At 42.5% G+C, this 12,792-nt stretch overlaps 1 protein-coding gene across 1 annotated transcript in view; it reads left to right on the forward strand.

Annotated features, from left to right (window-relative positions):
- Positions 1–11,975: 11,975 nt before the first annotated feature.
- The window catches only part of OLFM2 (olfactomedin 2), a 341,534-nt gene continuing 340,717 nt past the window's right edge, over positions 11,976–12,792 (forward strand). The window contains exon 1 of the mRNA XM_044278867.1: positions 11,976–12,120. Coding sequence (XP_044134802.1) covers positions 11,977–12,120 — 144 coding nt within the window. The 5' untranslated portion in view covers position 11,976. The remainder of the gene's footprint in view (positions 12,121–12,792) is intronic.

The raw sequence follows: 12,792 nt of genomic DNA on the forward strand, positions 1-12,792 counted from the left end.
CCCCCCACCCATCTGTTGTAGCTTGTAAGCCCTCGTGGGCAGGGTCCTCTCTCCTTCTTTACCAGTTTGTAACTCATCTTGTTCATGTATATTGCAATGTTTTCTTTATTATGTATGTGCCCCCCTTATCATACACGCAGGACCATAGAATGAAGGTCGCTTTAATTTAAAAAATATATATAATAATAATAACTTACACATACAGGTATGTATTGTGTTCACTATTGCTTTCCAGGCTTCTTTTAATATTTGCTTGATTAGCAACTGACCATGATTGGTGATTGCAGCTTAACAGCAATGCTTACAGGGAGTCTATGGTAGTCTGAAATCCCTTCGTCTCTCAGAGATGCACCTCTGACTGGTGGGAATGGGCACAAGCTCACCAGGATGCCAGTGCATGGAAAGCTGATTTCCCTTACAAAAACATAATGATTGTAAACCACAAGCAACTCAAGCTACACTGCTGCATATAGGGTTATTAATATACTATTAAAGAGGTTGGCCCATCTCAGACATTGATGGCTTATCACTAGGATATGTCGTTAATGTCAGATAGGTGCAGGTCTCACCTCTGGGACCTGCTTCTATCTCCAGAGATATAGGCGGTGTGGAGAGGACAAAGGAAGAGAAGCCCTTCACACCCGTGGAAAAAAGTTTGAAACGCGTACCAGGCGCCAGATCACTCAGGCATTAGTCATGATGAAGATACAGATTGATTCTTATTTGTGTATAAGATATAGAGAAGACCTTCACCAGGGTCTGTTTGAAGAGCTCGGAGTTTAGAAAAAACACCTCAGCTCTATAATCGTGATGTTGGAGATCATAAAATAATGATAATAATAAAATTAATAATAATAATAAAATCAAATCCACTCACTTCACAGGGGGGCAGTCACCAGGATAAGCTCAAGACACCTGGGACTATTTCCCCCCCCCGGCCAGGATCGCATGTAGAGATGTAAATAATTGAACGCCGCCTACACACGTGGCTTCTGGTCAATCATTTTATTAATATAAGGCTTATATTAATAAAATGATTGACCAGAAGCCACGTGTGTAGGCAGCGTTCTCTTCAAAAGTGGGCAAGGGTAATCCTTGATCCACTGAAACACTTGAGCTGCCTATCTTGTTCCATAATTGCAGACGAGCATAACTCCTATATTGTTCTCTATAGAACTCTCCTCCGCCCCCTGGCGCCTCTGATAGCCTCTACTCTAGGTACCTACTTTGCGACTCCTGGTCCACTTTTAGACCAGGGAGTTCAAATTGTACCGTAATCCTCTTTTTGTATTTCTACATTTTGCTCTATCTCCAGAACCAGGCTCACAACATGAAGGACAGTACACCATACATGCGTGTCCATCCTCCATTCATCACTATGGGAGTTGCAAAAATAGCGAAGCGAGAGCTGTTTCTAGATGTCCCACTTTGGTGAACGGAGAGTGCACTGTGCAAGTCCGGCCACCTCTCCATTCACCGCTATGGGTCTGCTGGAAATACATGTAGCCAGACCAATACTTGGCTATTTTTGAGACTCCTATAGCAATGAAAGGAGGATGACCATTCAAAAGATAGGTGTGGGTCTCACCTCTCACCTAGTGATATGACATCAGTGTCCCAGATGGGCTTACACCTTTAAAGTAGAGCAAGTTCCAAAATATTAATTGATATTATACAGACTGTGTAGTTGATACATGTTACATACTATATCTTTTGTGGCCCCATTGCGGAAAAGATGAGGGCACAAAAATATGGTTGTGTGAAGGGCCCTAGCCACCATAACATGTCTCTTCTATGACAAAAAGGAGAATCAACTTACGGAGGTGCTGGCTCTCCTTAAAGGGAACCTGTCATCGACTTTATGCTAACCTCACTGAAGGCAGCATAAATTATTGACAGAAATGCTGATTTCAGCGTTGTGTCACTCATGAGTTAAAGGTAAGTGTTTGCTGAGAACCAGCATTATAATCATTGAAAAGAGTCAAATCTACCTGAGAAGAGTCATGGTTATTCATAATCTCCTGCTCTCCCGTCCATCTGCTGACGATTGGCAGTTCTCTCCTAGTAAGAAAGGGAGAAAACTAGGGAGAAGACTGAGTCATCAGCAGGTGAGCAGGGAGAGTAGGAATCTATGAAAAACCATGACTCTTCTCAGGTGGCCATGACTATTTTCCAGGTCTAGTCTGCAATGATTGTGATGTTGGTTCTCGGCAACCACTTACTTTTAACTTTTAAAGACCACTGAAATCAACTCACTTGTCTCTACTTCATGCTGCCATTAGTATGGGAAGCATACAGTTGATGACAGGTTCCCTTCAAGGAGACTAGCCATGTATGGAGATGTAGTGGCAATGCTCCATGGGAAAATAATATGTATTTAAGCAATCACACTCAGCTAGCTAAACTTCTGCTCCATAATGATGATGGGCAAGCACACAGAAACAGCTGTCTACAGATGGATATTTGGGTTGGCTATTTTCCCTTGTCGTGTCCAACCACTTGACAGTGGCCAGAGAGTCACATGTGGCTTCAGAGTCCCTGGAGGAGAACTCTGGGCTAGGCCATGATGAGGTAATCCCTAGTTTATAATAAATACAATTTATTATTTTTTGCTGACTGACTTTACATTATTGAAGTGTTGTCCTCTACTCTTCTTACACTTGTTTTTAGATCTCATTTGCCACCTATGTTTCTCTGGTAACATGAATCTAACATTAAAGGGCTTGTGTCATCTCAGACATGAGTGGCATATCACCAAGACCTGTGGGACCTGCTCCAATCTCCAGTATGGGGCTCCCAAAGCAAAGGAGAGAGCAAGGTGCTCTCTATTCACTACTATGGGAGTTCCAAAAAAAGCCGAATGAAGGCACTCAGCTATTTTCAGGAGTTCCATACTGACGAATGGAGAGCGTATCGCGCATGCACGGCCACCTCTCAGTTCACCTCTATGGCACTATCGGAAATAACTGAGCCAGTGGTCGGCTATTTTCAGAACTCCTATAAAAGTGAATGGAGCCCTAGTTCTGGAGATAGGATAAGGTCCCAGAAGTGGAACCTGAATCCATCTGACATTGGTGGCATTATCCAATGGTATGCCATGAATGTCTGAAATGAGACAACCCCTTTAAAGTAACCCTCTGGTTCAAGAAAAAAAACACATTAACTGGGAAATGAACAAAAAATGTACATGGTTGCCTCCTTTTCATCCTCTTGGTTGCAGATCTTCTAGTTCCCAGGCTCCTCTCCTGCCATCCAAGATGGGCTTACTGCGTCTCACACTGCTTGATACACACTTCCTGGTTGTCCAGGACTGTTCACATGAGCAGTGTTGGCCAATCAGAAGGCAGCAGGAAGTGTCTTAGCCTACCAAATGTACAGTATGCATCTGGCAGTCTCAGAAGTGGTGCAGCCACCTTGTATGGTAGAAAAAGAGCCTAGGAATTGGGATATGCAGCTAAAAAAAAGATGAAAAGGAGGCCACCATGTATGTGTTCTGTTCATTCCCCCCCAGTTTATGTGATTTATTTTTCTTGAACTGGAAGGTCATGTTAAATGTCTTACAAATCTTTTGGCTTACCAATGGTTCTGAGGGCCCACACCCCTAGATCTTTGGAGCTAGTAATGGGTCAGACACTGTATCTTCTGGAGAACAGTCTAGTACTGTGGTGCACAAAACCTAAAAAGAACACGAGCCACAAAATACCAAGAATATAAAAATCTTTTTTGATGAATAATTAGTTAAAAAGTACAATACATAAAATAAGCATAAGAGGCAGAAAAAGGCATCATCACTGGTAGCCCACACCATTTGGTAATAAATTAATGAGTATCATATGTATAAATATATAAAGCAAGGAGGCTGAAAGTGTATGGGGTATAGTGGTAGTAGGACCAATAAATCACCAACCACCAGACACAGGTATGTGCAATATAATCTATGTAAGACCCCACGATGTAAAAAAAAAGAGGCCATACAATAAATTTCCCCTTTTCAATAACATCCCGAGCCATAAAATATCATGAAATCATTTTAAAGTAACAATATAGTAACATTACCCCATGGTGTGTGCAGTCAGGAGGACGACACCAACCCCTGGTGGGCAAATCTGATCCTACCATGTAGTTGTCCTTACCGAAGGACATCTTCATCATGGAAGAAAAGGAGAGCTTGTCCATATAAATCAGTTTGAACTTACTGATTGTGGAGCAATGCTTTAGAAAGTGTGATTATGGCACTAGGCTGGACAAACGTGTGTATGTTAACAATGAAATCACTGAAGTCACATTACGTTTAATGGCCAGCCATGAACTGTCTTCCTGCCCATTCTCAGAAACAAAGAACCTTTGGAAAGGAAACTTAAAGAAAGAGGACATGTAGCATGCAGGTGCATATACTCATTGGCCACAAACTTTGTATGTGTGACTGATGATTGACTTTCATTTTATGTTCTGTAAATAAATCCAAACATCCATGAAATATATTTCATGCTTAGGATGAGATGTTCCTGGCTAGTGGATTTTCTGGAACATGTGACCATGTACATGCCATTATTGGCCTAAGAGTACCACCAGAGTGCCATGGTCTCTTCAAAAGCTAATCGACAGGGGTGCTGGTAGTCAGACCTATCCTGAGGATAAGACATCCTTTATGTACAGTTGCAAGAAAAAATATGTGAACCCTTTGGAATGATATGGATTTCTGCACAAATTGGTCATAAAATGTAATCTGATCTTCATCTACGTCACAACAATAGACAATCACAGTCTGCTTACACTAATAACACACAAAGAATTAAATGTTACCATGTTTTTATTGAACACACCATTAGTGCAGGTGGAAAAAGTATGTGAACCCTTGGATTTAACCACTTCAGCCCCGCTAGCTGAAACCCCCTTAATGACCAGGCCACTTTTTACAATTCTGCACTACACTACTTTCACCGTTTATTGTTCGGTCATACAACTTACCACCCAAATTAATTTTACCTCCTTTTCTTCTCACTAATAGAGCTTTCATTTGGTGGTATTTCATTGCTGCTGACATTTTTACTTTTTTTGCTATTAATCGAAATTTAACAATTTTTTGGCAAAAAAATGAGATTTTTCACTTTCAGCTGTAAAATTTTGCCAAAAAAACGACATCCATATATAAATTTTTCGCTAAATTTATTGTTCTACATGTCTTTGATAAAAAAAAATGTTTGGGCAAAAAAAAATGGTTTGGGTAAAAGTTATAGCGTTTACAAACTATGGTACAAAAATGTGAATTTCCGCTTTTTGAAGCAGCTCTGACTTTCTGAGCACCTGTCATGTTTCCTGAGGTTCTACAATGCCCAGACAGTAGAAAAACCCCACAAATGACCCCATTTCGGAAAGTAGACACCCTAAGGTATTCGCTGATGGGCATAGTGAGTTCATTGAACTTTTTATTTTTTGTCACAAGTTAGCGGAAAATGATGATTTTTATTTATTTATTTATTTTTCTTACAAAGTCTCATATTCCACTAACTTGCGACAAAAAATAAAAAATTCTAGGAACTCGCCATGCCCCTCACGGAATACCTTGGGTTGTCTTCTTTCCAAAATGGGGTCACTTGTGGGGTAGTTATACTGCCCTGGCAAATTAGGGGCCCAAATGTGTGAGAAGTAGTTTTCAATCAAAATCTGTAAAAAATGACCTGCAAAATCCGAAAGGTGCACGTTGGAATATGTGCCCCTTTGCCCACCTAGGCTGCAAAAAAGTGTCACACATCTGGTATCGCCGTACTCAAGAGAAGTTGGGGAATGTGTTTTGGGGTGTCATTTTACATATAACCATGCTGGGTGAGAGAAATATCTTGGCAAAAGACAACTTTTCCATTTTTTTTATTACAAGTTGGCATTTGACCAAGATATTTATCTCACCCAGCATGGGTATATGTAAAATGACACCCCAAAACACATTGCCCATCTTCTCCTGCGTACGGCGATACCAGATGTGTGACACTTTTTTGCAGCCAAAGTGGGCAAAGGGGCACATATTCCAAAGTGCACCTTTTGGATTTCGCAGGCCATTTTTAACACATTTTGATTGCAAAGTACTTCTCACACATTTGGGCCCCTAAATTGCCAGGGCAGTATAACTACGCCACAAGTGACCCCATTTTGGAAAGAAGACACCCCAAGGTATTCCTTGAGGGGCATGGCGAGTTCCTAGAATTTTTTATTTTTTGTCACAAGTTAGCGGAAAATGATGATTTTTATTTATTTATTTATTTTTCTTACAAAGTCTCATATTCCACTAACTTGCGACAAAAAATAAAAAATTCTAGGAACTCGCCATGCCCCTCACGGAATACCTTGGGGTGTCTTCTTTCCAAAATGGGGTCACTTGTGGCGTAGTTATACTGCCCTGGCAATTTAGGGGCCCAAATGTGTGAGAAGAACTTTGCAATCAAAATGTGTAAAAAATGGCCTGCAAAATCCGAAAGGTGCTCTTTGGAATGTGTGCCCCTTTGCCCACCTAGGCTGCAATAAAGTGTCACACATCTGGTATCGCCGTACTCAGGAGAAGTTGGGGAATGTGTTTTGGGTATCATTTTACATATACCTATGCTGGGTGAGAGAAATATCTTGGCAAAAGACAACTTTTCCCATTTTTTTATACAAAGTTGGCATTTGACCAAGATATTTATCTCACCCAGCATGGGTATATGTAAAATGACACCCCAAAACACATTGCCCAACTTCTCCTGAGTACGGCGATACCACATGTGTGACACTTTTTTGCAGCCTAGATGCGCAAAGCGGCCCAAATTCCTTTTAGGCGGGCATTTTTAGACATTTGGATCCCAGACTTCTTCTCACGCTTTCGGGCCCCTAACATGCCAGGGCAGTATAAATACCCCACATGTGACCCCATTTTGGAAAGAAGACACCCCAAGTTATTCTGTGAGGGGCATGGCGAGTTCCTCAAATTTTTTTTTTTTTTTGGCACAAGTTAGCGGAAATTTTTTTTTTTTGTATTTTCTCACAAAGTCTCCCTTTCCGCTAACTTGGGACAAAAATGTAAATCTTTCATGGACTCAATATGCCCCTCACGGAATACCATGGGGTGTCTTCTTTCCGAAATGGGGTCACATGTGGGGTATTTATACTGCCCTGGCATTTTAGGGGCCCTAAAGCGTGAGAAGAAGTCTGGAATATAAATGTCTAAAAAATGTTACGCATTTGGATTCCGTGAGGGGTATGGCGAGTTCATGTGAGATTTTATTTTTTGACACAAGTTAGTGGAATATGAGACTTAGTAAGAAAAAACAAAAACAAAAACAAAAAAAAATTTCCGCTAACTTGGGCCCAAAAAAATGTCTGAATGGAGCCTTACAGGGGGTGATCAATGACAGGGGGATAATCAGGGAGTCTATATGGGGTGATCACCCCCCTGTCATTGATCACCCCCCTGTAAGGCTCCATTCAGACGTCTGTATGATTTTTTACGGATCCACGGATACATGGATCGGATCCGCAAAACGCATACGGACGTCTGAATGGAGCCTTACAGGGGGTGATCAATGACAGGGGGGTGATCAGGGAGTCTATATGGGGTGATCACCCCCCTGTCATTGATCACCCCCCTGTAAGGCTCCATTCAGACGTCCGTATGATTTTATTTACGGATCCACGGATACATGGATCGGATCCGCAAAACGCATACGGACGTCTGAATGGAGCCTTACAGGGGGGGTGATCAATGACAGGGGGGTGATCAGGGAGTCTATATGGGTGATCACCCCCCTGTAAGGCTCCATTCAGACGTCCGTATGATTTTTTACGGATCCACGGATACATGGATCGGATCCGCAAAACGCATACGAACGTCTGAATGGAGCCTTACAGGGGGGTGATCAATGACAGGGGGGTGATCAATGACAGGGAAGTGATCAGGAAGTCTATATGCGTGATCACCCCCTTGTCATTGATCACCCCCCTGTAAGGCTCCATTCAGACGTCCGTATGTGTTTTGCGGATCCGATCCATGTATCAGTGGATCCGTAAAAATCATACGGACATCTGAATGGAGCCTTACAAGGGGGGTGATCAATGACAGGGGGGTGATCAATGACAGGGAAGTGATCAGGAAGTCTATATGGGGTGATCACCCCCTTGTCATTGATCACCCCCCTGTAAGCCTCCATTCAGACGTCCGTATGCGTTTTGCGGATCCGATCCATGTATCCGTGGATCCGTAAAAATCATACGGACCTCTGAATGGAGCCTTACAGGGGGGTGATCAATGACAGGGGGGTGATCAATGACAGGGGGGTGATCAGGGAGTCTATATGGGTGATCAGGGGTGATCAGTGGTTCATAAAGGGTTAATAAGTGACGGGGGGGGTGTAGTGTAGTGCAGTGGTGTTTGGTGCTACTTTACTGAGCTGCCTGTGTCCTCTGGTGGTCGATCCAAACAAAAGGGACCACCAGAGGACCAGGTAGCAGGTATATTAGACGCTGTTATCAAAACAGCGTCTAATATACCTGTTAGGGGTTAAAAAAATCACATCTCTAGCCTGCCAGCGAGCGATCGCCGCTGGCAGGCTGGAGATCCACTCGCTTACCTTCCGTTCCTGTGAGCCCGCGCGCCTGTGTGCGCGCGTTCACAGGAAATCTCGGCTAATCGCAAGATGACGCACGGATGCGTCCAGGAGGAGTAAATCAACCACCTTCCGGACGCATCCGTGCGTTAGGCAGGTCGGGAGGTGGTTAATAACTGTTTGAACCTCCTTTGGCAGCAATAACTTCAACCAATCGTTTCCTGTAGTTGCAGATCAGACGTGCACAACGGTCAGGAGTAATTCTTGACCATTCCTCTTTACAGAACTGTTTCAGTTCAGCAATGTTCTTGGGATGTCTGGTGTGAATCGCTTTCTTGAGGTCATGCCACAGCATCTCAATCGGGTTGAGGTCAGGACTCTGACTGGGCCACTCCAGAAAGTGTATTTTCTTCTGTTTAAGCCATTCTGTTGTTGATTTACTTCTATGCTTTGGGTCGTTGTCCTGTTGCAACATCCATCTTCTGTTGAGCTTCAGCTGGTGGACAGATGACCTTAAGTTCTCCTGCAAAATGTCTTGATAAACTTGGGAATTTATTTTTCTTTCGATGATAGCAATCCGTCCAGGCCCTGACGCAGCAAAGCAGCCCCAAACCATGATGCCCCCCCACCATACTTCACAGTTGGGATGAGGCTTTGATGTTGGTGTGCTGTGCCTCTTTTTCTCCACACATAGTGTTGTGTGTTTCTATCAAACAACTCAACTTTGGTTTCATCTGTCTATAGAATATTTTGCCAGTACTGCTGTGGAACATTCAGGTGCTCTTGTGCAAACTGTAAACGTGCAGCAATGTTTTATTTGGACAGCAGTGGCTTCCTCTGTGGTATCCTCCCATGAAATCCATTCTTTTTTAGTGTTTTACGTATCGTAGATTCGCTAACAGGGATGTTAGCATATGCCAGACACTTTTGTAAGTCTTTAGCTGACACTCTAGGATTCTTCTTCACCTCATTGTGCAGTCTGCGCTGTGCTCTTGCAGTCATCTTTACAGGACAGCCACTCCTAGGGAGAGTAGCAGCAGTGCTGAACTTTATCCATTTATAGACCATTTGTCTTACCATGGACTGATAAACAGAAAGGCTTTTGGAGATACTTTTATAACCCTTTCCAGCTTTTTGCAAGTCAACAATTCTTAATCATAGGTCTTCTGAGAGCTCTTTTGTGCGAGGCATCATTCACATCAGGCAATGCTTCTTGTGAAAAGCAAACCCAGAACTGGTGTGTGTTTTTTATAGGGCAGGGCAGCTGTAACCAACACCTCCAATCTCATCTCATTGATTGGACTCCAGTTGGCTGACACCTCACTCCAATTAGCTCTTGGAGATGTCAATAGTCTAGGGGTTCACATACTTTTTCCACCTACACTGTGAATGTTTACATGGTGTGTTCAATAAAAACATGGTAACATTTAATTCTTTGTGTGTTATTAGTTTAAGCAGACTGTGATTGTCTATTTCTGTGACTTCACATTTTATGACCAATTTGTGCAGAAATCCATATCATTCCAAAGTGTTCACATACTTTTTCTTGCAACTGTACAAATGAGGTCCTGAGAGCCACGAGCCTCTTGGATGGGATATTGTTGCATTCTTTGGAGACCAGGTATTCTTCTGGAGGTTCTCCACTTTTATAAGTCTTCTCCTTTTATAGATAATGGCTCTTTTGTTTGATTTGGTAAAATGTTAAGGCCCCCATACACATGACTATATTGTTGGCCAAACCTGTCGATTATGAAGGGTTCAGCCAACAGTTTAATGTGTATGGAGAGCTCCCGACAGAAAATGTTGGGTGACAGAAGGATTGGATGAAGTGAATATTTTTCCTGATCCTTTTGTTCTCTCAGGATATAAGCTGCGGACAGAGGTGTCTGACAGCAGCTTTCTCCACTCTCCCCATGTGTGTGCGTGTGTATGGGGGGGGGGGGATAGATAACTATGGACCATTAAGCTGACGGCTATTGAATGTGTATGGCCACCATTAGAACGATAAAAAGGAATTTGTAACCCATGCCAAGTTTGTATGTTTAAAAAGGTTTACTAATAGATCTAAGAATAATTAGATAGATAGTTTGATAGATTGATAATAGATAGATAGACAGATAAATAGATAGAGAGATGATAGATAGATGGCAGATAGATATAAAGTTAGATTGATATATAGAGAGCTATTAGGTAGATGAACAAACAGATAGGTAAGAAAGATAGATGGATGATAATTCTGAGATAGATAGATAGATAGATAGATAGATAGATAGATAGGAGCGGGATAGATAGATAATAGATAGATAGATAGATAGATAGATAGATAATAGATAGATAGATAGTAACGGGATAGATAGATAGATAGATAGGAGATAGATAGGAGATAGATAGGAGATAGCTAGATGATAGATAGATAGATAGATAGATAGATAGATAGATAGATAGATAGATAGATAGTAACGGGATAGATAGATGATAGATAGGAGATAGATGATAGATAAATATATAGGAGATAGATAGATAGATGATAGATAGATAGATGATAGATAGATAGATAGATAGATAGATAGATAGATGATAGATAGATATATAGGAGATAGATAGATAGATGATAGATAGATAGATAGATAGATAGATGATAGATAGATATATAGGAGATAGATAGATAGATGATAGATAGATAGATAGATAGATAGATAGATAGATAGATAGATCGATAAGAGATAGCTATCCATACACTTAATTACATTGCAGCTCTAGAAGGATGTCAGTGACAGAGGAGGGAAGGGTTAAATGTGAGGGTCTGTGACATGATGATGGTGAGGGGTACCGGGCATGGCAGACGGGTCTGGGGATGGAGATTAGAGGAGGCAGAAGTGAAAGAGAAGATTAAAAGAAGGGGGGAGAAGAGAGCAGAGAGACAGAAAAGGAGGGACATGAGTGCAGGGAGGGGGAGGCAGAGAAAGAAGACTAAAATAGTGGGAAGGGGCAGCGCTACATGACAAGCCGGAGCGCCAGGAGACAAAGTGAGAGGGCAATGTCTAGGGATTAGAGCGAGGGGATAATATCCCGGGAAGGGAGGAAGAGGAGAGGAAATGAGAAGAGAAGGCGGAAGGAAAGGAGAGAGATAGGGCAAGGATGGAGAGGATATAACTGGGTGGACAGGGGATAACCAGGAGATACAGGACCACACGGGGTGGGGGGCTCAGAGGACTCGGGGAATATACAGGAGGAATATAGAGATAGAGGAGAAGAAAGGGATCCAGGGAGGGAAAAGAAGACTGAGGAATCAAGGGTGGAGAGAGAGAATAAAGGGGAGGGAGGGAGAGAGGGAGAGAGGAAAAGAGGAAGGGACAGAAAACAGAGACAGGAGGAAGGAGAGAGGGAGGGTGCCGGGAAGAGGCGGATGTGGAGGGTGTCAGTAGTGGTGGTGGGCAGGCTCAGCCCTGGGGGTCTGTGTAGAGGTGTGAGGAGCCCCCTTGTACCCCTAGGCATGCACCTCTTCAGCATGATCTTCCTGCTGCTGATGTTACAGGCCAGGATGGCTCAGGTAAGTCCAGAGCGCTGCTCTGGGAGCTCTGTGCTGCTGATGCTGGCCTTTAGGAAGAGGAGGAGGGGGAGAGAGAGGCTGCTTCTGACATTGACAAAAGAGCCTGGACAGGGAGGTGTGTGTCTGTATTTACAGTGTACATATGTCCCCGTGTCAGCACATGTGCGCTAGTGTGTGTGTGCGTGCGTGTGTGCACGGGGGTACGGGGAAATGCATGTGGCACACATAGATACAACAAGAGATAGGGGATAGATAGATAGATAGATAGATAGATAGATAGATAAATAGTAGATAGATAGATAGATAGATAATAGATAGATAATAGATAGATAGATAGATAAATAGTAGATAGATAGATAGATAGATAGATAGATAGATAGATAGATAGATAATAGATAGATAGATAGATAGATAGATATAAGAGATAGATAGATGATAGATAATAGATATAAGATATAGATAGACAGATAGATATGAGATACCATGTGGTCAGCCGAGCACTGTACAGGGCAGTGTAGACCGACGGCCTTGTGTGTATGTGTGCCCTGCAGGAAACTAGTTTTCACCACGTATATAAGGTGGTTCCATAGACACGTGCTCGGCTTCCTCCTCACATGTACATGTAGGTATATGTAGTACATGTTTATGTAGCTACTGTATATGTAGGTATAT

The sequence above is a fragment of the Bufo gargarizans genome, chromosome 2 (genome assembly GCF_014858855.1).
Source record: "Bufo gargarizans isolate SCDJY-AF-19 chromosome 2, ASM1485885v1, whole genome shotgun sequence".
NCBI lineage: Eukaryota > Metazoa > Chordata > Amphibia > Anura > Bufonidae > Bufo > Bufo gargarizans.